This window comes from Oryctolagus cuniculus, chromosome 18 (assembly GCF_051225735.1).
Source record: "Oryctolagus cuniculus isolate XC-2025 breed Fujian yellow rabbit chromosome 18, ASM5122573v1, whole genome shotgun sequence".
NCBI classification, from domain to species: domain Eukaryota; kingdom Metazoa; phylum Chordata; class Mammalia; order Lagomorpha; family Leporidae; genus Oryctolagus; species Oryctolagus cuniculus.
Window position 1 is genome coordinate 79,278,023 of NC_142884.1, and position 24,569 is coordinate 79,302,591.

The 24,569-nt window shown below is 63.0% G+C and overlaps 2 protein-coding genes and 1 non-coding gene across 10 annotated transcripts; 2 read left to right on the forward strand and 1 right to left on the reverse strand.

Moving 5' to 3' along the window:
* Window positions 1-21: 21 nt before the first annotated feature.
* RPL13 (ribosomal protein L13) lies at window positions 22-2,190 on the forward strand. Its single transcript, XM_051840734.3, has 6 exons — window positions 22-52; window positions 294-406; window positions 732-873; window positions 1,062-1,235; window positions 1,661-1,717; window positions 1,989-2,190. Exons 2-6 carry the CDS (start codon window positions 303-305, stop codon window positions 2,145-2,147), a joined length of 636 nt encoding a protein of 211 aa, XP_051696694.1. The 5' UTR covers window positions 22-52; window positions 294-302; the 3' UTR covers window positions 2,148-2,190.
* LOC127489368 (small nucleolar RNA MBII-202) lies at window positions 925-1,005 on the forward strand. The gene has a single exon (XR_007917319.1). It is a non-coding gene; the product is annotated as a small nucleolar RNA MBII-202 (small nucleolar RNA).
* An 8,119-nt stretch (window positions 2,191-10,309) lies between the features above and the next one.
* Window positions 10,310-24,045, reverse strand: LOC100342351 (sulfotransferase 1A1). 8 transcript variants are annotated; one of them, XM_089319800.1, is made up of 7 exons: window positions 23,934-24,045; window positions 22,489-22,657; window positions 17,594-17,808; window positions 16,895-17,021; window positions 16,719-16,813; window positions 13,468-13,540; window positions 10,310-10,523 (listed from the first exon to the last, which is right to left on the reverse strand). In XM_089319800.1, exons 2-7 carry the CDS (start codon window positions 22,628-22,630, stop codon window positions 10,408-10,410), a joined length of 768 nt encoding a protein of 255 aa, XP_089175926.1. In that variant the 5' UTR covers window positions 22,631-22,657; window positions 23,934-24,045; the 3' UTR covers window positions 10,310-10,407. The 8 variants fall into 8 exon arrangements, with proteins under 8 accessions (XP_089175926.1, XP_069918949.2, XP_089175925.1 ...); XM_070062848.2 differs by having other exon boundaries at window positions 13,468-13,648; XM_089319799.1 differs by having other exon boundaries at window positions 13,468-13,648; window positions 16,648-16,813.
* Between the last annotated feature and the right edge of the window lie 524 nt (window positions 24,046-24,569).

Sequence of the window (24,569 nt, forward strand, 5' to 3'; positions counted from 1 at the left end):
GGGGCTTCGCGGCGCCGCGTCCTTTCCGCTTCTCTGTTCTCGCGCGGAGGAGGTGAGTGTCCTTTCCCCGTCGCCATCGAACGGCCTCCGACTGTATCGGGCTCCATCCACCGCCATCGGCCTGGTGCCGCCGCCGCCGCGGCCATGGAGGCAGCTAGCGCCTCAGACGGCGTCCGGCCGGGCCCAGCGGCTGGGCGGGGAGGGCGCGTTCGGGCGGCCGGGGCCGGGGCGCGGGCGGTCGGGCGGCGGCCCGGCCCCGGCGCCTCACGCTCGGCCCTCGCCCCTCGCGGCAGCACGCAGCCATGGCGCCCAGCCGGAATGGCATGATCCTGAAGCCGCACTTCCACAAGGACTGGCAGCGGCGCGTGGCCACCTGGTTCAACCAGCCGGCGCGCAAGATCCGCAGGTGAGCGCCGGGCCGGGTCGGGGCCGGGGTCGGGGTCGGGGCTGGGGTCGGGGGCCGGGGCCGGGGTCGGGGGCCGGGGTCGGGGGCCGGGGCCGGGGTCGGGGGCCGGGGTCGGGGCCGGGGGCCGGGGTCGGGGCCGGGGCCGGGGTGGGGGCCGGGGGCCGGGGGCCGGGGTCGGGGCCGGGGTCGGGGCCGGGGTCGGGGCCGGGGGCCGGGGGCCGGGTCGGGGCCGGGGTCGGGGCCGGGGCCGGGGCCGGGGGCCGGGTCGGGGGCCGGGGCGCCGCCCGCGCGCCCGCCGTGACGCCGCCGCCGCCCTCCCTCGCAGGCGCAAGGCCCGGCAAGCGCGAGCCCGCCGCATCGCCCCGCGGCCCGCGGCGGGGCCCATCCGGCCCATCGTGCGCTGCCCGACCGTGCGGTACCACACGAAGGTGCGCGCCGGCCGCGGCTTCAGCCTGGAGGAGCTGCGGGTGAGTGGGGCGCGGGGCGCGGCGGGGTTGGGCGGCCCGGGCTCGGGCGCGTGATGACAGTCTCCGGAATCGCTGCATCGCCTGATGAAAGCGCGTTCGAACCCTTTTACCTCTGAGCGCCGAGCCGGGCCCCGGGGGCCTGGCGGCGCGGGGCTCCGCGGGGCTCCATGCGTGCGTGTCTGGGGCAGGTGGCCGGCATCCACAAGAAGGTGGCGCGGACTATCGGCATCTCCGTGGACCCGCGGCGGCGGAACAAGTCCACCGAGTCCCTGCAGGCCAACGTGCAGCGGCTGAAGGAGTACCGCTCCAAGCTGGTCCTCTTCCCGCGGAAGCCCTCGGCCCCCAAGAAAGGCGACAGCTCGGTGAGTGGCGGGTCAGCGTGTGCGGGGCAGGGCAGCGGTCGCACTCCCCCCGTGCCTGCCCTCGGGCGATGTTTGCCCCACGCGGAAGGCATGGACTTCTGTGGGGGGTTGAGGGGCTTGACATAGTTTCCGGGAACCGCTTGAACCTCTGCTGTGTTTCCGAAAGTGCTTATGGAAAAATCCTGTAGTGGGGGTTGGCCGTGGCCACCTATGTGGCCTTCCTGGGGGTTGGACCGGGGGTGGGATTGCTGTCTCCATCCTGGGTTTGCTGGCAGGTGGCTCACGTGTAGGACAAGACAAGCTCCACTTGGGCCTGTCTTAGCAGCAGAGTTGAACAGCCCACAACCATGCGGCAGCACAGGGTGCTGGGGTGTGTGATGGGGTCTTTAGCACAAGGTGGCTGACCGGGTTCTCGTCACACACAGGCTGAAGAACTGAAGTTGGCCACCCAGCTGACAGGACCAGTCATGCCCATCCGGAACGTGAGTAGAGGCGCACCATGCACACTGCGCTCCCAGGGCGGCAGGGAAGATCACCCCTGAGTCTGAACCCTGGGGACCCCTTCCTGAGCCTGGGGGGTGGGAGTTCCCTGTGGAGATGCCTGGCCCCTCCTCGCCATGCTGAGTCAGTCAGGGTGAGGCTCTGAATCCCAGCAAGGACTCTGGTCTGATCCTCATCTGCCCCTGTCTCCATCAGTTTTGGCACGTGCTGGCCACTTGGTGGGACTGGGTCTGACCTCGTCTCCTTTTCCAGGTCTTCAAGAAGGAGAAAGCCAGAGTTATTACAGAGGAGGAGAAGAACTTCAAGGCCTTCGCCAGTCTCCGCATGGCCCGCGCCAATGCCCGCCTCTTCGGCATCCGGGCAAAAAGAGCCAAGGAAGCTGCGGAACAGGACGTTGAGAAGAAAAAATGAGGCCTCGCTGGGGACTTGCACAATAAATCCAGTCTGCCCGGTCTCCTGTGGTGTGTCTCCAGTAAGCAGTGGCCTGAGTGCACCAGGTCCTGTCTGGGTGTGGGGTCGTGAAAGGCAGCCCAGACCAGTGGGCTGTGCCTTTGGCTGCCCTGTGAGACCACGGCAGTCTCCAGGATGGGTGGTCCCTCGAGCCTGCCTCAGTGTGATCTGCGCCTGTGAGCATGGAGCGTCCCTGCCCGGCCCCTAGGGGGAGCCTGAGGCTCAGCTCCTCGGCTCGGGCGCCTTTTGGCCCTGTGGCTCCTGCGTTGGTCCCCGGGAGGTGCTCACACACGCCCAGCCTCGCCCTGCCTGGACGTCAGCCTGCTGTCGCAGTTGCTGTGGCCATAGCTCCCGCAGGGAGACAGCGTTGTTACCTGAACTCATCTAGAAATGATGCGTGTGATGCCCATCACCTGCCACTGTTACAGGTACCCAGGGTGCACCTGGTGGATTTGGGGCGCTGTGACCCGCTACTACGTGGGAGTCAGGGGTAATGCTTAGCTGCCTCATGTATGTTGCAGCGTGGGATTCAGGACACGGCACCCCTGGCTCTTGTCTGGGGCTCTGAATTGTCTGCTTGGTGTGGCGCAGGCCCAAGAACCTGCTTGGAAGGGCTCGTGGCCCCCTGCATCTGAGTCTGGGGGTGGGCGTGCAGTGCTGCTGTGGCAGGAGACCGGTTCCACAGTGAGGGTCTCCCTCTCACCTGTGCCACAGCTGGGGCGGGAGCAGGGAAGTCTCTGGCTTGCTGTATGTGCCAGCAGCAGCCTGGAAGACGTGGGGAGGAGACGGCCCGGGTCCTGTGTCATGAAGTGCCTGTGTGCCCCCGCACCTTGGGAGTGACCTTTGCCACGGGCTCCTTCCCCAGGGGTCCAGCCGGATACCCACCTGGAGCACGGGAGCCACGCTGAGTCTGCCACACGACCCAGGGGACTTGGGCTCCTTGTCCAGCATCCCCTGCTACCCAGCAGTGAGCTTAGCAGGAGGTCTGTGTGAGGGGCCCAGGCTGGAAAAGCCGTGCAGTCAGCAGCTGCCTCTTGCAGGAGACTGGGCCAGAGAGATGTGGGTTTGCTTGTGAGCTGGTCCTAAGCTCTGTAGCGTGAGGGTGGCTTGCAGGCTGAGGGCCCCAGGGACTGAGTGACCCTGGGCAAGCCTGGCTCCTCTGCTAGGCCTGGCTACACACAGTTGTACCTGCTGGGATTCATCTGTGGGTCTCCTGCCACCCAGGGTGGCACTTCTCGCCTTGTGGCACCTGGATTTTACATGTTGTAGGGCGCAGTGTCGGCAGTGCCTGGGCAGCTGCAGAGCCTGATGGGTTACCAGGCCTCTGTGCCTGGGGCGGGGGTGGGTTGTTTTCCTTTAGGAATCTGACTTCCCTGGCTGCTTGCTCTTTATGTTGTTGGCAGCTGGGAGGAGCTGTGGTGGTGAACATGTGCCCCTCGGCTCCCTAAGCATGATTTCACTTGGTTTATCAGAGAGGCAGAGTTAGAGGCCTTTCATACGCTGGTTCACTCCCCCATGGCCCAGCCGAAGCCAGGAGCTTCTTCCTAGTCTCACATGGGTGGCAGGCGCCCATGGTCTGGGGCCATCTTCCCAGGTGTTCTAGCAGGCTGGCACCCATAAGGGATGCTGGCATCGCAGGCTTCACCTGTGCACCACAGTGCCGGCTCCCGTGCAGTCCTTCTGTTTGGTGGTAGTGTGTTCAGAGACTTACTAGACAGATGAAAGGGAAGGCAGCAGCACCCTTTCTGGGAGCTCGAGTCTTGGCTGATCAACTCCACCCCAGCTCCCTGCTGTGCCCCTGAAGTCACTGGGTGACAGCCCAGATACTGGGCCCTTACACCTGGGAGACCTGGGTAGAGTTCTGATCCGGCTTGGGCTTGGCCTGTTCTGGGTTGGAGCAGCCATTCAGGGAGTGAACCCACGAGGTGCAAGAACTCTGCCTTTTTCATTTTGTCGAATAAGAGCAGAGACATATCTTCCAATTGCTGGGTCGCTCCCCAAATGGCCAACACCCAGAGCTGCGCCAGTCTGAAGCCGGAGCTTCTTCCAGGTCTCCTGTGTGGTGCAGAGGCCCAAGCACTTGGTCCATCTTCTGCTTTCTGCTGCTCTCTCAAGCCATAGCAGGGAGCTGGGCAGAAGTGCAGCAACCAGGACTTGAGCTGCCACCCACCTGGGACGCCGGTGCCACAGGTGGAGGCTTAACCTGCCACATCACAGCACCAGCCCGCACTCTGCCTTTCAGATAGAATTTCACCCAGAAGCGGATACCTGGAGGCACAGGAACAGGAATCAGCCTCTGCAGGCGGAGTTGGCTGCTTGTAGTGGGGCGGGGGCACCGTGTGGGGACATCCACAGCTCGTCCTTGGCAGGTCCCCTCTGGTCTGTGTCAGTGCTCTGTCCTGTGTTGGCAGCTTTTCCCACTTCTGGAAGGGATCAGAGAGGGCCTGGGGGGTTGCAGCGTCGGGAGGGGGGGTACAGGCTCCTGTCTGCTACGATACTTTCCGAGTTTCCACCCCAGGACCCATGGGCGGCCACACTGCAGTGAAGCCCAGAGCATGACCCAACCCCTGGGGCTCCGGCCATGCAAAGCGCGGACCTGAACTCTGGCCCCACGCTCCCTGCTCCATGTCCTCACGGGCTCAGGTGCCTGCACATGAGTCCCGTCACCCACTGCACACATCCGGGGGAGGGGGTGCAACTGGCATTCAGCAGGTTCAGGATTCCAGCCAGCAGCGTGGTCTTAGGAAGCAAGTAAAAACTGGCCAGACTCGGCATCCACACTCCACCCTGCTCGGGAGACGCCCTGCCTGAAGGCTATGGGTTGAGTCCGGACAGCAGCACCCTCGAGGCCCTGGCTTGGGAGGTGGGTGACCTCGCTGCATGAGCCTCAGCTTTTCAGGTGCCGGGGGAAGCCCAGGAGGCGGTGGCCACACCGGGCATCTAGCAGTGTGCCAGGCCTGAGGGCTTCAGTGAGACTGAGGCTGGGGACTGACCGGGCAGCACCTGCCCCGCCTGGTTTTCTGACTTCAACTGTGCAGCAAGTCCACCATCAGGGAGTCCTGGCCTTTGGCCCCCGGGTGATGGCTACATGGAGCTGGCCTCCTGGACAACAAGGTGAGGTGAGGGCCACGGCTGGCCAGGGTCTGGAACCCAGTGACCAGAGGAAGCCGGTCCCTGCCCAGGAGGAGCTTCGAGTCAGCAGCCTCCAGCAGGGCTGGCCCCAGGGGACAGTGGTGTGATGGGTGGCACATGGTACTTGCGGGCACCGGGCGACCTGCTGTCAGTCACCTTTCACTGTTTCTGTCGTCGCCGCCCTCACTGTCACTGCTGCTGCCTCCACATTCTGTGGTGTCACCTCTGACCAGGATGCCCCCCTATGAGAACCAGGCCACCGTCTGCACCCAGCGGTGGGGAAGGCCCTGGCTGTGGTGGTGTCCCACTGAGGGTCAGCAAGGTCCTTGTAGGCAGGGCTGCCCTGGTCTTGCTGCAGTGGGTGGACCATAACTCCCACCGCAGGGGCTCCCTTGCAGTTCAGCCTGGGGGAGAAGAGAGCAAGCCCACAGGTCAGGACAGAGGCCACCAAAGGGTGGGCTTGGGAACACCTCTGTCCCGGGTTGTGTGGGAGGAGTTGCCAGCCCACCCCTGGCTGGGGACTCCCTTGGCCCCACTAAGTCACGGCTGTAAGGCACAGGTAGTCAAGAGCAACCATGGCCTGGCCTGGGAGCCTTTCAGAGTGTCGCAGCTCCCTGTGCCGCTTTGAGGGACGTGGGCCCTGAAGGGCTAGCTTAGTGGGCAGTCCCTCCATAGCCCAGCTCAGGGCAGGGGTGAGGGGAGGCCAGGCTCAGGTATGTGGGGGCCTGGGCTTCCCAGTGCCTAGTCTGGATTTAGACTCTATGGAAAGTTCTCCATGATGCAGAGAGCCTTGGGGGGCCAGGTGAACAGGGGCTGTCCAGGGGCCCCTGCAGGAGCCATGATACCCCTGAGAGGTGGGGCCAGGAGGGAGTCCCTTTGGGGTCTGCCCTGCCTGACAGTGTGAGGTGGGTGTGGTGGGGGCTGCCCTGGACCCCAGTTCACCCCCCCATGCCGCTCTCCTGTGGGCCTCTTGCCTGCCCAGCTGCTATGGCCCCTGAGCTCACTGGTGGGTGTGGGGCACTGCAGTGTGGGTAGGGTCTCTGCCTGTCCCTCTCCCAGGGTCAGTGGGGCTGTGTGAACACCAGGTACATGCAGAAGCACAGCTACAGGAATGGGGGGGGGGGGGGAGGTGGTCCTGCATGCAGCCCTCCCACTAAGGAGGCTCTGTCATAGCTAAGCCCCGCCCATAGCTCTGGCTGCTCCACCCCAGAGGCCTGGTGGTCCCCATTATGAACACAGGATGGAGAGAAGGCACAGAGATGGGGTGGCTGAGGGGACCCAAGGGAAGCAAGTCCCTCAGACCCCAGCAGGGCCAAGTGGGGGCTAGACAGCCCCTGCGTACATGGCTGCCTGAAGTCCCAGAGTCCACTCCTTCCTGGGCTACATCGTGGGCGGCTGCTGGATCCACTGCGCTGTGAGTCCCATCCTACCCCACCCTGAAGGACTGAATGTGCAGGAGGGGCTGTGGACACAGTTGGCGTGGCCTTAGGCGAGGTCCCGGGCAGCATTGGTGGGACAGAGTCCAGGGGAAGCCAGGGCAGCCTCCTGTGCTGTCCAAATGCTGCTTTCATGACTTTGTTAAGCAACAGCAGGATGGGCCCCTACCCATGCCTCAGGCCTGGCCCCCCTACATCCCACAGCTGTCCGCTCAGGTTTCCCCACCTGTGCAGTGGGTGCAGGTGTGCAGCCCAGGCAGTCGCTGGGGACCATGCAGGTGGCCATTGACTTCGCCCCGAATAGCTGACCCCTGCCAGCCCAGAGTGGCTGTGGGCAAGGTCTGCCAGCACTCCGACAGGTGCACCTGGCTGCAGTCTGGGGCCATCCCGAGGCCTTGGCTCTGGCCGGCATCTCCCGCTGACCGCAGAGTTCCCCACGTGACCAGGACCACCTCTTCCAGTGAGAAGAGGTTTTCTGCAGGCAGAAGCTTCAGGACCCCTAGCTCCTGGCTTCAGATTGGCACAGCGCTGGCCATAGCGGCCATTTGAGGGGTGAACCAACGGAAGGGTGACCTTTCTCTCTGTCTGACTCTGCCTGTCAAAAAAAAAATTTATTTGAAAGTCATTTTTCTTCAGCTGCTTTACAAAGCCCGTTCACAAGCTCCCACCCCACCTGGCCCTGGGCTACCATGTTGGGTTTTACCCATCGCAGACGCGGAGCCAACTGGGACACGCAGGGTCTGAGTGACGGGACAGCATGGGGGCTGGTTCGAGTGCTGTTCCCCTCAACACCCAGCCAGCCACAGCCCAGAAGTTTCCATTCCACAGCCAGGTAGAACCCTGGCCAGAGGGGCTGGCAAGCCAGCCCTGTGTCCACCCCCATCTCCCCACCACAGGAAGCCTGCAGGCCACATTGTGCGGTCAGCCAGACCACGGTGCAGGCCTGAGGGCCGGCTGATGGACCCTGAAGCGCCCAGCCCAGCCCTGGGTGGCTTCTTGGAGCCACTTCTGTTTGACCAGGATGACCCTGAGAATTCGATGAACAAAACCTCCCACAGCCCCTGGGGTGGGGTAGTAGCCGAGGGGAATCTAGGCCTGGCTCTTGCCTCCAGCCTCTGCCCAGTGCTCAGCAGGGGTGGGGCCGGGACAGGGAGGGGCCAGGGAACTGAGTCACTGCAGCTGTGGTGGTGACCGGCAGCTTGTCCACACTGGGAACAAACAAGCTGCTCTGAACCAGGGGGAGGGGGGGGGCGGGACACGACATCTGAACAGAGAGGGGGTGAGGGACACAGCATCTCTGAACAGAGTGGAGGTACAGGGACACAGCATCTCTGAACAGAGTAAAGGGTGCAGGACACAGCATCTCTGAACAGAGTGGGGGTACAGGGACACGGCATCTGAACAGAGAGGGGGTACAGGTCACGGCATCTCTTAACAGAGAGGGTGGTTCTTAGACCCCTGAGACAACAGTGAGGAAAGTGGTCTTGGGGTGCAGCCGTGACTACCGCCTCCACCACAGAGTGGGGCCCGAGGGGCATGGCTTGCCCTGGTCATGAGGAGGGTGAAAAATCAGGCCCTGGCGAATGGCCATGAGCAGAGTGGTCTGCGACGTTTTAACAGGGTCCGCTTCCTGAGTCCAGGGTAGCAGAAGCAAGAAGGCATCCTCTGTAAGGCACGAAGCAGGACACGCAGCTGTCCCTGTCCCCAGCTCCTCGAGGGGCCCAGGGCGAAGGTCCCGAGGGTCCAGCTGGGTGCGGAGCCCGTGGCCCTCCCGGATCAGTCGGTGGTATCAGGCTCTGGGGCAGAGCAGGCTGTGGTCAGGTGGTGGTCGCTCCTTGCCCAGGGTCTCAGGGTCCTTGGAAACTCGGGACAGGTCTGATGCGGGGACATTGTCCAGAGGAGACAGGCCCTCTCTCTGGGCCTACCCCAGGGGCAGCCGGTCTCCCGGCCACACCTCCGGTGGGGTCAGTTCTGCCAGGCCGGGCCCCCCGCGCTGACAGGACACCCACAGCACACGGGGCTGAGGGGAGCCAGGCAGCACAGGTGTCCTGGCCCCTCACGTCCTCCCCCGCGTCTGCCCTCACCAAGGCAGAGGGCCTGGGCCGGCGCCGGCCAGCGCTGGAGCCCCCAAGACCCGCTAGGAGCTGGAAAGACGCCAGTGTGATGAAGCTCAGGACCAAGCGTGCAGGACGTGAGCAGCAGAGGCTCTGGCCGCCTTGGGGGGCCCCCAACGGACGCAGGCCCCCGGGCCGCACCCAGCACGGGCTCTCACGCAACCAGGCAGTGTCTGCAGCTGGAGTGAGCAGAGACCCCACACAGCAGAGCGCTGCCTCCCAACTCAGCGGACAGCCCTCAGACAGCACACGTATTTCTATGCACTCTGAGGTACTGGGGTGGGGGTGCCAAGGAGCTCTACGGAGATGTCTGACACAGACGCCTGGGCCCCCTCCTGCCCCATGCTCCCTGGCAGCACCGAGGCCTGAGGCCAGCACGCCCGGCTGGACCCTGGCACGTGGCCCCTGGTGGTGTGGCCTGGACAATCACAGGCTCGAGGTGGCCCCGTAGGGAGCTCCCTGCTCTCCCTGGTGACGGCTGCAGGCCGGGCACCCCTCGGAGCGGGGCTGGTGTCTAGCACAGCTGACGTGGGGCTGATGGGCTGGCAGGTGGGCTGGTGGCTGGGTCGTGTTCCTTGGCCTCATGGAGCCGCAGCTCATCACTGTACTCAGAGACCTGGGTTCACATCTGTTCCGCCCGCCCGACCCTCCCTCAGCAGTGGGAAGTCGTGTGTGCCTCAGACTCCTCCTGGGGAGCGGGGGAGCCAGTCCTGCTGGGGGGAGGGGCAGCTCTTGTCTTGGGGTGATGTCACCACAGCGCCTGTGCCCCCGGAGCAGGTGCAGACAGAGGAGGTGAGGACATGGTGAGTGAGGAGGGTCTCCCCAGCAGCTCAGTCCAGGGTGAGGCCTGGGTTGCTGTGGCCCTGGTGGGGTCTTGAGTTCGGGGGAGGAGGTGAGCTTGATCAAGGCCAGCGCACTGGCAGGGCGCGGGAGTGGATTTCCACACAGAGTGGGGCACCTCTGCACTAAACAAGGCTTTCGCCTGGAGCTGGCTGTGCCTCAAGCCGCACACGGGGACCGGCGCATTCTCCTTTGGCCTAAGCCAGCGTGGGCCGGGCTTCAGAAGAGGCCTCTCTGACACAGGCTGACATGGTCAGGCCTGCTGGCTCCCTCTGCGGCCCGGGGTGCCTCAGTACCCCCAACCCTCCGCTGCAGTTAGAAATTCCCGGAACAGCTGCACCACTGGGATGAGGGCCTCTGGGGTTGGCAGCATGGCAGGGAGGGCCCCTTCCCACCGCGCGGCCCCACTGCTGGCCTTTGGGCCCTGGAGGGAGGGTCCGGGAAGGCCATTCTCAGCAGGCTGGAGGACGAAAGGGCTGAAGGCCAGCAGCCCAGGCTCTCAAGGGATCGGGGTTCTGGGGTCTCAACCAGAGGAGGAGGGACGCGCGAAAAGCAGGTGGGCCGAGTCCCAGCGGAAAAGAGGGGCCCAGGCCACGCTGAGGAGGGGTCCACACACATTTTATTGCCAGGCCAGGGAGACAGCAGAGCGTGGGCGGTCAGGAGGCCGGGCCCCAGGGAGCAGGAGGGCGGGCGAGGCCGTCAGTCCATGCTCCAGGGCAGGCAGACGCTGCAGTCGCTCATCTTGGCCTGGTACACGGCGTTGAATTTCTCATTCTGCTCTGGCGTGAAGTGCTCCTGCCAGTCCCCCACGACACCTGCGGGCGGGGGTGGGGGGGGGCAGAGGGCGTCAGCCGGGGCTCGGGGAAGCGACACTGCAGTCCCAGGGTCCCCACGGCTGCAGGCACACGGGTGGGGCGCCACTTGGGACGCCCGTGCCTAGTGCCGGAGCAGAGGCCTGGCTAACGCTGCACTCCAGCTCCTGTCAGTGCTCCAGAGGCAGCAGGCGATGCCGGGCCAAGCCTTGAGCCCTGGCCACCCAGCGGGAGGCCCACATGGAGCTCCTGGTGCTGGCTTCGGCCCGGCCCAGCCCCCGCTGTTGCAGGCATTTGTGGAGTGGACCAAATGCAGCAGAGGGAGCACCCCCTCTTTCAAATAAAAGGAAACATAACTAACAACTAAACGGTGGCGATGAGCTAGGGTCAGTTTACTGAAGACAGAGCTGTGCCTGTGGCCGTGGCCTCCCTGCAAACCATCACGCAGTGACATCCTCAGTGCAGGGCACAGAAGCAGACACTGACGGGGCTCACCCACCAGGCGAGCACGGCAGGCCACCAGCAGCGGGCAGGGGCAGCGAGGCCAGAGCTCCCCAGGGGCCCCAGGGAGCAGGCCTTTGCTGGCCGCCAGACTGACAGGAGGGATGTGTCTGTTTCCACCCCCAGGCTGGGAGCTGGGCTCGGCGGCCCCAGGAAATGAACCTGCCTGTGGCCCCTGAAGGGTCAGTGGCGTGGGGGCTGAGCCCGGGTCCTCGGCCCAGAGCCTGTCCTGAGAGTGGCCTGGGGGCCTTTGCCGAGCCACCCTAGCTGTGGGCGTTGAGGGGCTGGCCCTGACTCCCACATGCAGGGAGCGTCGCGGTTCCACCGCGGGTTCAACATGGACGGAGCCAGCCCCGGGCTGGGGTTCTGGTCACTGCAGTGATGGGCTGGAGGTGCTAACCTCCTGAGGCGGCCCCCGCCATGGTGAAACACCATCGGGCACCGGGTGGTACGGCCAGGAGCGCGTCTCCGCGTAGTCTACACCGCCACCAGTCCCTCCGCAACTTCTACTAATAGCGGATTGCCCAAGAGTGCAAAAGCCAAGCTGGTCGAGGGGAGGGTGGCCTCTCCGTGTCGAGAGGTCCTCCTGGGACAGGGGTTGTGGCACAGGGTGTCAAGCCTCTGTCCATGCCAGCATTCCCTATCCAAATCCTGGCTGCTCCACTTCGGATCCAGCTTCCTGCTAATGTGCTTGGCGAAGCAGCGGTGGCCCCGGCACCCACGCGGCAGACCTGGAGGAAGCCCAGGCTCCTGGCTTCGGCCCGGCCCGGCCCAACCCTGGCCGTTGTGGCCATTTGAGGAGTGAACCAGCGGATGGAAGACCTCTCACTACATCCGGATATACGAGAAGTACCTCACTCTGCCTTTCAAGTAAACAAATGAATCTTTTTCCAAAAAAAATCTTTTTCGAAAAAAGAAAAACAAGATTGTTCCAAGGCTGCTCATGGTTCTCGGAGACCCCTGCCCTGGCTGAGCTGAGCCGGGGACCTCCCCCTGTAGGTTTTCTTTACTTTTCAAGATTTATTTTATTTATTTGAGAGAGTTACACAGGGAGAGGAGAGGTCTTCCATCCGCCGGTTCACTCCCCACATGCCAGCCCCGGTGGGGCCAGGCTGAAGCCGGGAGGCGGGAACTGCAGCCGGGTCTCCCACGCGGGAGGCACAGGTGCGTGGGCTCAGCTGCGCACGCGCCCACGCGCCAAGGGCCCTCTCCCTACTGCTTCCGGCTGGGCTCGGGGAGGGGGCCATGGCGCCGACCTGAGGAGCACGCAAGCGGGGGTTTCGACCCCGAGGGGCACTGGGCACTCGCCACCAGCCCTGAGGCGCTGACCCCGAGGCGCCAACCCATGAGGGGCGCGCGACAGTCACCGCCGGGTCTGAGGTGCTGGCCTCCGAGGGCACGGGCACTCACCGCTGACCCCGAAGGGCACGGGGCACTCACCGCTGACCCCAGGGGCACGGGGCACTCACCGCTGACCCCAGGGGCACGGGGCACTCACCGCTGACCCCGAGGGGCACGGGGCACGCACCGCTGACTCCAGGGGCAAGCGGCACTCACCGCTGACCCCAGGGGCACGGGGCACTCACCGCTGACCCCGAGGGGCACGGGGCACTCACCGCTGACTCCAGGGGCACGCGGCACTCACCGCTGACCCCAGGGGCACGGGGCACTCACCGCTGACCCCGAGGGGCACGCGGCACTCACCGCTGACCCCAGGGGCACGGGGCACTCACCGCTGACCCCGAGGGGCACGGGGCACTCACTGCTGACTCCAGGGGCACGCGGCACTCACCGCTGACCCCAGGGGCACGGGGCACTCACCGCTGACCCTAGGGGCACGGGGCACTCACTGCTGACCCTGAGGGGCACGGGGCACTCACCGCTGACCCCAGGGGCACGGGGCACTCACCGCTGACCCCGAGGGGCACGGGGCACTCACCGACGACCCCAGGGGCACGGGGCACTCACCGACGACCCCAGGGGCACGGGGCACTCACCGCTGACCCCGAGGGGCACGGGGCACTCACCGCTGACCCCAGGGGCACGCGGCACTCACCGACGACCCCAGGGGCACGGGGCACTCACCGACGACCCCAGGGGCATGGGGCACTCACCGACGACCCCAGGGGCACGGGGCACTCACCGCTGACCCCGAGGGGCACGGGGCACTCACCGCCGACCCCAGGGGCACGCGACACCCTGGCGCCCGGGCTGCCCCCTGGCGCCCGGGCTGCCCCGGCAGGGAGCGGAGGTCGGTGTCCCTGGGAGGGAGACTCTCAGGCGCTGGTTTCAGGGGACGCCCTCCTGGGGCTCCGGGAGGCGCTGTGACCTCGGGAGACGGGTCCCCTGCTAGCCAGTGGGGGGCTGGGAGCGGTGGCGGTGACCCTGGCTCCGGGAAGGGAGGGAGGGCTGCCGGTGGGGCTGGCGACGACGGGGCGGGCCCTACCTTTCCGCAGGAACGGGCTGCGCGCGGGGTCCATGATCTCCCTGGGCACCAGGCTGTAGTTGGCCGCCCTGCTCTGGCGCATGAAGGAGAAGCTGCTGTGGCCCAGGATGAGGTCCTCCTCCTGCACCCCCAGCGGGCGCCCCAGAAACTCGCTGAGCTTCCGGAGGGCGCGCCGGGGCTCCTGGACTCGAAGGGAGAGACCAGTGAGGGGCCGAGGCCTGCTGGCCGCTCCCCAGGCAATCAGCACAGGCTGTGCCGCACGAGGTTGGAGAGTGCCGGGGCCCAGGCATGAGGCACTCACTCACGCCAAGTCAGAAAAACGGAGTGAAAAGTCCGGGATATCGAACGTCCCGTGTGCGGTGGGAGTTCCAGTGTGTGAAAGCAGAGTAAGCCCAGAGCTGGATGGCCAGGTGGGTGGGTGGACAGACGAGCAGACGGTGCACACATGGGTGGGTGGTACACAGATGGCGGTAGATGGTTTGGTAGACAGGTGATAAATGCGTGGGTGGTTGGTGGTAGACACAAATAGATGTGTTGTTAGGTGGCTTAGAAAAAATTATTTTTTTAATTTGAAAGGCAGAGTTAGAGAGAAGCAGAGAGAGGTTTCCTGTCCACTGGTTCACTCCCTGTAATGACTGCAATAGCCAGGACTGGGCCAGGCTGAAGCCGGGAGCACCCTCGGGGTCTCCCACGTGGGTAGCAGGGGCCAGGCACTTGGGCCACTTTCCACTGCTTTTCTCAGGTGCATTAGCAGGACGGGGGGTGGGCGTGGGGCAGCTGGGCCCTGAGCCCATGCCCATATGGGATGCTGGTGTCAAAGGCAGCACTTAGCACGTTGTGCCACAGCGCCAGCCCCAGCTTAGATTCTTTTTTTCTTTCTTTCTTTCTTTCTTTCTTTCTTTTTTTTTTTTTTTTTTTTTTTTTTTTTGACAGGCAGAGTGGACAGTGAGAGAGAGAGACAGAGAGAAAGGTCCTCCTTTGCCGTTGGTTCACCCCCAATGGCCACTGCGGCTGGCACACCGCGCTGATCTGAAGCCAGGAGCCAGGTGCTTCTCCTGGTCTCCCATGGGGTGCAGGGCCCAAGCACTTGGGCCATCCTCCACGGCACTCCTGGGCCACAGCAGAGAGCTGGCCTGGAAGGGGGGCAACCGGGACAGAATCCGGCGCCCCGACTGGGACTAGAACCCAGTGTGCCGGCGCCAGCTTAGATCTTAAAACGCAGGTACTTCAAGGCCCAGACCACTGATGTGAACTCCCATCACAGCGAGGACGTGGCTGCGGGGTCCCAGAGGTGCAGGATCAGCCCGGAAGCTTGAACGTGCTACCTTCCTGCTACCGAAGACCGCGCTGTTCTGAGTCAGCGGGTGAACTGCGTGGGGACACCGTCTTTCCCCACTGGAGGGCCCGGTGCAGTCCCAGCTGCTCTACTTCTGATCCAGCTCCCTGCTGTGTGCACCCTGGCAGGCAGCAGGTGATGGCTCAGGTAATTGCATTTCTTCCAGCCACGTGCACTGAGCTCCCAGCTCCTGCCTTCATCATTGCTTATCCCTGGCTGTTCAGGCATTTGGGAGTGAACCAGAGAGTGGAGAATCTCTGTCTCTTCCTCTCGCCTTTCAAAGAAAATGCAAATATATTTTTAAAAGGTACATTTTTGGGCCGGCGCCGGCGCCGTGGCTCACTAGGCTAATCCTCCGCCTTGCGGCGCCGGCACACCGGGTTCTAGTCCCAGTCGGGGCGCCGGATTCTGTCCCAGTTGCCCCTCTTCCAGGCCAGCTCTCTGCTGTGGCCAGGGAGTGCAGTGGAGGATGGCCCAAGTGCTTGGGCCCTGCACCCCATGGGAGACCAGGAGAAGCACCTGGCTCCTGCCATCGGATCAGCGCGGTGCGCCGGTGGCAGTGCGCCAGCCGCGGTGGCCATTGGAGGGTGAACCAACGGCATAGGAAGACCTTTCTCTCTGTCTCTCTCTCTCACTGTCCACTCTGCCTGTCAAAAAAAAAAAAAAAAAAAAAAACAAAAAAAAACAAAAAAAAAACCAACAACAACAACCTGATTTGTCAGCCGAGGTCCTGGGCACTACAGCTCAGCCAGAAGGGAGCCACAGGGCTCGTGCCTCGTCATTCCCCGTGAGGTGCTTGTCCCCCCACTTCTGAGCACTTGCTGTGTGCCAGGTGCTGCATGTGCTCCAGGGACAGACAGGTGCTGCCCAGTAAAGTCCATGTGCTAGAAGGGGCATAAGATAAGCAGTTTTGTGAAGACAGGAGGGGACTCCAGCCCCCTCTCACACATCTGCCAGCGCCTAGGCTGGGTCCAAATTTGTGAAAGCATCATTTTTAACTTCACAGTGACTTACAATTAAACATCAGTCAGTACACAAATCCTGAAGAACGAAGCTACACATCACTGTTTTTGTGTTAAAGAAATGAAGGCTGGCATTGAGAGATCTTTCAAGTACTTCAGAGAATCTGGCCACAGATCTGATTAACCATCCTACATCCAGAATCTCGGGGAACTGAATTCTGCACCCAGATTAATTTGATTGGGCAGGCCTGGCCTCAGCTGAAGCCACTTGTAGTCATTCTGACGTCTTCAGGTTAGAGAGAGGCACTGTCTGACGATGGCTGCTGTCCCCTGAGAGTCAGGACATGCATGTGTGGCGATTCCTACCCTCCAACGAGTTCTGACTCCCGAGCACGTGCCCAGGGCTTGGGATGAGGCACGAGGCCGGCCGTTACAAGCACATACGATTGGTCTTTAAGAAGGGGGCTTGACCGGGTAGCTCTAGGCTACAATCTCCCCGTCTGTGTGCGACACCAGAAGAGCACTGGCTGGGCAGAGAGAGCTGGCTGAGCAGGACAGAGCCTGCGTGCTTTGCTTGATGATTGTGGGATACCAAAGACAGATTGAATTTATTAACACAATTAAAATGCATATAGAAACTCATCTGAGTTTATAAATGGAATCAAATACGAACTAAAGACTTCTTTGGTGGATAAACAGAATAAAATTTGTACACTAAATGTAGAACTTGGGGAGAATAAGGGCTTGAAGTCACTACAGTAAGTTGAATAGCGAATGTTAAAATGCACACAAAAGTGGCTCCTGAACACCCCCCACGCCCCCGCCAAATCTCACATGTGTGTAACTACACGAATCACGAGGAGCTGGAGGGCCCCAGCCTACCTGGTGGGCCTGTCCAGAATGTTCCAGAGGGGCTGGGGACTGGGTTGCAGAGCTTGGGGCAGCAGACCCACCTGGTGCAGCTCCTCGTAAGTGACAAAAAGCATGTTCAGATCCTGCAGGAGGCTCAGCCACTCCTTCACGTGGTCAAACCAAGAGTTGTAGAAGCCTGGGGAGAGGGACACAGGGGCTCCTCAGAGGAGGCTGCCCTACCAGCCGGGGTTCCGGGAGGGGCCCCCAGGAGACCCACCTTTGCCCTCAAGGAACTTATCCACAAAATCCTGGAAGGAGCTGGGGTCCGGCAGGAAGCTGGCCATGCGATGGAAGTGGTAAAAGGAGACCAGCACGTCCTTGGGGTGCCGTGCCACGTATACCACCTGTCGGGAGAGCCCTTCTCTGCCTACTCTGGGGTGATGCTCCCCTCCAGGAAGGGTGGGGGGAAGATGAGGTTGGTGCCAGCTCTGGAGCACATACCTTCAGCTGGTGCCTGACTGCCCTGGGGACCGCGGGCCCAGCCAAGCCCACCCAGAGGTATCGTCAGAACTTGTGCCCTGAGCTCCCTAAGGCCAAGCCTGTCATGACCCCCAGGTGAGTGGGTCCTGCGTGACGGCTCTGGCTGCTTCCACAAGGCCTGGAGATGTCTGCGGCAGGTGTGGGCCTCCCGGGCATGGAAGGGTGGTTTTCCCCAGAGCCATCCACCGGTCCAAGCTGGGCGGCTCCCAGGCCTCCTGACTCTCAGTGCTGGGCCGTGTCCCTGGTCTGGTAGGAGAAGCCACTCAGACCTTCCTCAGCTCAGCCACAGGCTCTTTCCTGCTGGGATTTTGCCCATTGCCCCCACCCCTGTCCTCTGGGCAATACCCCCAGAGCCCGTATGCTCCGAGAGCCTGGTCTCCCACTCCTGCTTCTGATCCTGGGGTGCTCAGGAGGAGGGCAGTGGCCTGTCTCTTACCCGAGCATTGGACTTCTTCAGGGCGGGGGCCAGGGCCCTGGCTTGCAGGTGGGTGGTGAGCAGACGGGGTCGGGCAGGGTCCATCTGGGCCAGGAAGCCTTGGAAGGAGATGTGCTCCAGCCAGGGCATGCGGGCCCAGCTGGGGCAGTGGTGGATGGGCCTCAGGTCGCCCTCGCAGAAGATGAGGCTCAGGATCTGCTGCATCCACGTGGTACCTGTGAGGCCGCGCGGGGAAGGTCGGGCCGGGGTGGGCCGGGAGGCGGCAGCTGGCCTCCTGTCGCAGCCCCGTGAGCTCTACACGCACAGCTCGTCAAGCTCTGGACCTGCGTCACGGGTTCCTCCCGTGAGTCCCAGAACAGGCCCCTCGTTTCCACCCGAGACCTCTTCAGCGAAGCCTGGGCCCCGTTTCCAACCACACGCTGCTCACACGTTTGCCAGGGGACAGACCCATCTCTGTAGCTCTGCTCTCCCCTCTGAGACGCGCCATGGAAGGCCACCGTGGGGGTGGCCTGTGACCTGGGCCAGAACCCACAGAAGCCGCGGTCGTCCCCCCCACAAGGACTGAGGGGAGCTGGGCTCCTCAGCTTCTCCTCCAGGGCGGGAGCGGCCGGCCCCGCCTAGGAGACTGCGCTGCCTCCGTAGCAGGCGGGCTTCTCGCTGGACGAGCTGTGTGGCCCGTGAGTGATGGTACGTATATCCAGATGGCCCATGGCAGAAAATGGTCGCACCTCTGCCAGCTGATGCAACACACACAGCTGAGACCTTGCCTAGGCAGATTAGTTTCAGCTCCGGGGTTTGGAGGTTCACAGCCCCAAATCGGGCAGCCCCCCAGGTCTGAAACCCGACGAGGAAGATGCACGGAGCCGACGTATGCGTGGGTGTGGGCGGTCACGAACCGAGCAGCATGTGTGTGGAGGGGGCCCTGAATCACGGAGAGACGAATGTGGACGAGGGCGCTGTGGCCACGGAGGGACAAGGAGTGCGGACGGAGGGCGCCGAGGCCACGGAGGGACGAGGAGTGCGGGGAGAGGGCGCCGAGGCCACGGAGGGACGAGGAGTTCAGGGAGAGGGCGCCGAGGCCACGGAGGGACAAGGAGTGCGGACGGAGGGCGCTGAGGCCACGGAGGGACAAGGAGTGCGGACGGAGGGCGCTGAGGCCACGGAGGGACAAGGAGTGCGGACGGAGGGCGCTGAGGCCACGGAGGGACGAGGAGTTCAGGGAGAGGGCGCTGAGGCCACGGAGGGACAAGGAGTGCGGACGGAGGGCGCTGAGGCCACGGAGGGACAAGGAGTGCGGACGGAGGGCGCTGAGGCCACGGAGGGACAAGGAGTGCGGATGGAGGGCGCTGAGGCCACGGAGGGACAAGGAGTGCGGACGGAGGGCGCTGAGGCCTCGGAGAGCCCAGGAGTGCGGACGGAGGGCGCTGAGGCCACAGAGGGACAAGGAGTGCGGACAGAGGGCGCTGAGGCCACGGAGGGACGAGGAGTGCGGGCGGAGGGCGCTGAGGCCACAGAGAGCCCAGGAGTGCGGGGAGAGGGCGCTGAGGCCACGGAGGGACGAGGAGTGCGGACGGAGGGCGCTGAGGCCACGGAGGGACGAGGAGTGCGGACGGAGGGCGCCGAGGCCACGGAGGGACGAGGAGTGCGGACGGAGGGCGCTGAGGCCACGGAGGGACGAGGAGTGCGGACGGAGGGCGCCGAGGCCATGGAGGGACGAGGAGTGCGGGGAGAGGGCGCATACAAGGTGGCAAGTGTCTGTGGAATTGGTGAAGGTCATTGGAGCTCAATTTCAGAATAAAAGTTTGTTGTGACTAACCAGACTGTAACAGGGCACAGGAAACCCAGTGTCAGCCGTGATGTGGGAACGCCACTGCCTTGCCCCAGGCCATACGTGGGCCCATGCCAACACCATGCATGCCAGCACACATGTGTCTGCATCTCTCACAGTCCTGGTTATTCAGGTCTCCATGGTTCTTCACCTGGTGTGCCAAGGTGTCCATCAAAATGTAGGTCCCACACTTTGGGCCGAGCGACTTCTGGGTTTGCTGGGAGCCTCTTGGTAGGGAATCCTACGAGATGCTGTGCTGCTGTGTTCTGTGAGCGTCAGTCGTGAGTCAGACACGCAGGCTAGACCCATGTGTGCACACGCCGGAGTCCTGAAGCCTGCTCAGGTGTGACACACACGGGCCCCATCCAGTTGAGTCTGATGTGTTTTCCCCAAAATGAAGGTCATGGCCCATTTTTACTGAGTTTATGGCATGGCAGAGAGCGAGGCTGAGAGTTAAGAGAAAGATTTCAATGGCCCACCTAGGAAAGCCGGACACTGCTGGGTCCACGGGTCCCCTCACCCCAGGCACCCTACGGACGCCTGAACCTGGAGGTGCGCTAAGTTTTGTCATAGATATTCACATCTACAGTGAAGTCTAGTGTACCGATGAGTCTGGTCTCTGCCTCTCCGCTCCCTGGCCTGCAGTAAATGGGGCCTCACTGTTTGGGGGGTCCTTCTTGAAGCCTCCATGCAGGCAGTGCAGTGCTGTCAGAACCCTCTTTCTAAAGCTTGCTGGCTCTGTGGCCACATCTGCCACGTGCGGTGCAGCGGCACAGCCGGCAGGAGTGCGGCTTCCGGCTCAGGCTTCAGATTACAGAGGGTTCTCGCCAGGCTCCAACGGCTTCATGCTGTCACCTTACTTGTGGGTTCCGGCCCTCAGCCTTCCCACCTGCAGGAAGCCCTTCGAGTTCCCCTTCGGGACGTCCAGGTTGCAGGTGTCGCTGGTGAGCTCCCAGGCCACTGCTAACTGGAACAAGGGGGACTCGGACGCTGGCACTCTGATGGCCACGGCGGGCCGGGCGTGGGATTCCGCCACACTCCTCAGAACAGCACAGTCTTTAACATTGTTTAAAATGCATTTGAGAAAGAATGACACAAAGGTCTCGTAGAGAAAGAGAGCGCCCGTCTGCTGGTCACTCCCCAGATGCCTGCCACAGCTGGGGCTGCACCAGGCTGAAGCCAGGAGGTCCACCCAGGCGCCCAGGTCTCCCTGTGGGCGGCAGGGATGTGAGTACTTGTGCCGTCCTCGCTGCCTTCCAGGGTGCCCAACGTGCGTGTGGCCCGTGTGGCGTCCTACCCGCTTGGCCAGACATGGGTCCCAGTGTGCAGCGTAAAATGTATGGATTGTCTGTTTCTGGAATTTCCTGTGTAATGTTTTCAAACGGCTAACCTGGGGGTGGGGCAGAACTGAGGCTGAGGCCTCTTGTGGGTGTAGCACGTTCTCGCTGTGTGAGGGTGCGTGCGCCCCACAGAGCCGCTCGGGCCTTCTGTGAGAAAGCTGAGTGTTTTTCCAGGAGGGGCTCAGACCCCAGTTTCTTGTGTGGTCATCTTGTGTGTGCTGACTTTATAATTCAGAAGGAGAAGCGCAGGCTCCGTGGCTGGGCCCCGTGTCCGGCGCAGAGCAGGCCATGTGTGCTGTTCTTGGGCCATTGAGTTTCCTGTACTGCAGGGTCCAGGGAGTGGTCAGCAGGCTCAGGGCTGACCAGCACAGGGGTGCACCTACAGGAGCTATGTCATGCCCTACACAGGCTCAGCCTGGCAGCCCACAGGCGAGGGGCTGAGGTGGAGGATGGGTGGGCTGCTCCCTGTATTGCAGCACCCTGGCCCGGCAGGTGGGAGACCCAGACCCTGACCTCTGACCTTGACCCTCTGGGCCAGCTCCCATTGGTAGAAATGATGGGTTCCCTACTGACCTTCTGGAACATTCTAGCCTGGTGGTGAGGACGTTGTCAGGAACTCTAGCCACACGGTGTTCCAGAAGGTACTGGAAGGTGTGGAGTCCCAAGCGACTGCCCTTTCCCTGGGGTCAGCTTTTGGATGTCACTCAGTCCCCGTCAGGTGCCCAACAGCTGGCTGATGCCCACAGTCCCCTTTCTTAGCTTGTTGGCTTCTGGAATAGAAAGGAGCCCTCAGCCCCTCACCATCTCAGAAGCCGCAGTACATGTAGGTTGCAGGCCAGGCTGGGGAGGAGTGAGTGGGCACCTGTTTCTTGCACCAGGAGCCAGGACGTGCCCAGCACAGCCACGGCCCAGCCTGGGGGTGGGGGTCCTGTGTAGAGGCCGGGGCTGGCCTTGGCTGTCCAGGAACCACAGCCCCACAGGGGCTAATCCTGGACAGCCAACAGGGAATGCCCGCCCACAGGCCAGCCCCTGGGTGTGGCCTGGAAGGAGAAGGGGATGGGGAGAGTGGACCAGCGATGGGTGGTGGAAGCACTGGTGCACCCTGGCATGCCCCCCCATCCCAGCTGATCCCCCAGCTTCCAGCTCAGATGGGCAGGGCTGCTCTTCCTGCCACTGCACACTGGACTGGGGGCAGCTGTCGGACTCCCTGTCTCTGGGGCCCTGCCCTTTCTAGATTCAGGGTCCTGCCAACACCAGGCTGGCACTGGCCGGCATGGGATGAAGGGGGAGGGCTGCAAACCCCGCTCCCCCCAAGGCCCAGGGAAGGCAAACCCCATCCACACCCAGAATAGCTCCAGGGGAACCAGAGTTGATCCTGCCAACCAGGACTGTGGACGCACCACGCAACACCGTCCCTAGCAAATACCCAGGTGTGTGGCATCACACACACACACACACACACACACACACACCCCACCTGGCTCCAAGGGCTGCAGAGGGGAGGCTTGCTGGTGGCTCGAGGCAAGGACACTGCAGGGCTGGAGCAGAGCCCCAAGGCCACTAGGACTCTGGGGGCTCTGAAATTGAACATCCCAGACTTGGGCCAGAGAGGCAACCCCTTGGAATTGTGTGGGGAGGGACCTGAGGGCAGGGTGGACGGAGGCCTGGGGGTCGGATGGCAGGAACAGGGCCCTGCCTCGCCCAGCACCCACCCAACTGCCCCTCACCTGACTTGGGGAATGTCGCCAGCAGGACATCCGTGTCCTGGAACTGGAAGGCGCAGGCGGCCTGCAGGGACTCTGGGCTATGCAAGTACCCTGGGAAGCAGATGCCGTCGAAGACCTCCACGGAGTCCAGGTCCCTGCTCATGCTGGCTCTAGGCTCTGTCCCAGCGCTCTGAAGGGGAGGGGTGGGGTGGGGCAGGGGATGGGGAGAGGAGTCTGTGACTCAGGGGCCCAGCCAGGCCAGCAGGTGCCTGGGCTCGGCAGCACCTGCGGTCAGGATGTTCACAAGGTGGCTGCCAGCCACTGTCCTGAGTCCCAGCTGCTCCCCTAGGGTCGTCCCAAGGAGCCTGATTAGCCTGGCCTGTCCCGTGGGGCAGACATTGGTCTGGGCAGTGACGCTGGCCTCCTGGTACCTGGCTCTGTTAGGTAGGAAGTTAGAAATTAGCCCAGGTGTGCGAGAGGGGTCTAAGGAAAACAAAGCATCTGACGCTCAGCTTGGAAGCAGCCCAGCATTTTATACCACCAAGTCCTGCGCAGACCACAGTAACCTCACAGGGGCTCCCAGCCTCCCCGAAGGAGAGCTCCCCAGGAGAACCCTATCTGCGGGGGACCACGTGGGTTACCCAGCCTGATAACACTGGGCAAGAAACCTCCTAGCCTTCTTCCCTGGCCGGCAGCCTAGGGGAGGCTCCTCCACCCAACCCAGGTGCCCCCCCAGTCTGACAGCTCTGAGTAGTGACCCCTGGGGCGAGCTTCACCTAATTCACACTGAGCAGCCCTCGGTCCTAGCAAATACCCAGGTGTGTGGCATCACACACACACACACACACACACACACACACCCCTGGAGGAGGGGATCGAGGAAACACTGAACCCCGTGGTCTCATAAACCCCAGTCTGAACACAGACTGCCCGGCTCTCCGCTGAGCCGCCTGGCCTGGCCTGCCAGGTGCATTCTCTCGGTTTAAGCGTGCAGCCTTGCTTTCCCAGCCTGACTGACTGGACAGTCTTGGATTCTGTCTGTTTGACGGATGTCGCACCCTGTTAAACTTTGCTGCCTTGTTCACCACTGCTGTGTCTCATGTCTGAATCCTTTTTTGCCCAAAGACAAGACCCTATCCCACCCATCTCCGCTGGCAGCTCCTGTCAGGCGAGGGCCTGCTGCCCGTTTGGCCCCCAAGCCTGTGGCCCCCTGTTGGCCAGGATTCCACAGCTGGGGCTGCAGGGCAGCGGACAGACCCATGGGAGAGCTTGGAACTGCCTGTCTGCAGACCGGAAACCTCAAAGTAGTGGCGGCAGATTCTGTCCAGGGCGCCCCCCTCCCAGGAAGACCCCTTCTCCTCCAGCAGCTGCCCGGATGGGGGTGGCACCATGCGGCTGGGGTCCCGGAGCAGCCCCCTCGCCAGTGCCCTCCATGCTCCCCACGGCCCTGCCAAGCCCCCACTCACCACCAGGTCCTCCTCTCCGGCCAGGCCCTGGAAAACGTGGCTCACCCACGTGGGCTGTTCCAAGGAAGCTCCACCCTGAAACGCAGGGCCAGAGCCTGCGAGCAGGCACTGGGATTGGGCTGGGCTGGGGTCAGGGGACCTGCGGGAGGGGAGGAGGCCCCTCCCCTGGCCCCTGGGTGCCAGCACCGCGGGGGGAGGGGCAGAAAGGAATCCGCAGAACAATGAGGGCTGGTGCTGGGGTCTGGTTTTCTTCTAAATGTTGGTGTCGCATCACACCAACTGCGTGCGGTGGAGTTTCTTATTTCTGTAAATACACTGCAGTATGTCATTTCACCGAACAGTAAAATCTGTGAAGGAGCCCTGGGCCCACTGGGCGACTCCAGCTGCCTGCCTGGTGGCCACAGCCGGGCCGGGCGCGTCTCTCTCTTCTGGATCGTTTAGTTTCTCCGTTTGAAGCCGTCACTCACTCCCTCGCTCACGTCCCAAGCATCCCTTTTGTCTCCACTTTGCTGTGTCTTTGCTTTTTCCACTCTCACAGTGTTAGTACCCAGGCACACTGTCATCTCTAGCGCCTGTCCTGTGTGCACACGGCACCCCTGGTACCCCTCAGCGCCTGTCCTGTGTGCACACAGCACC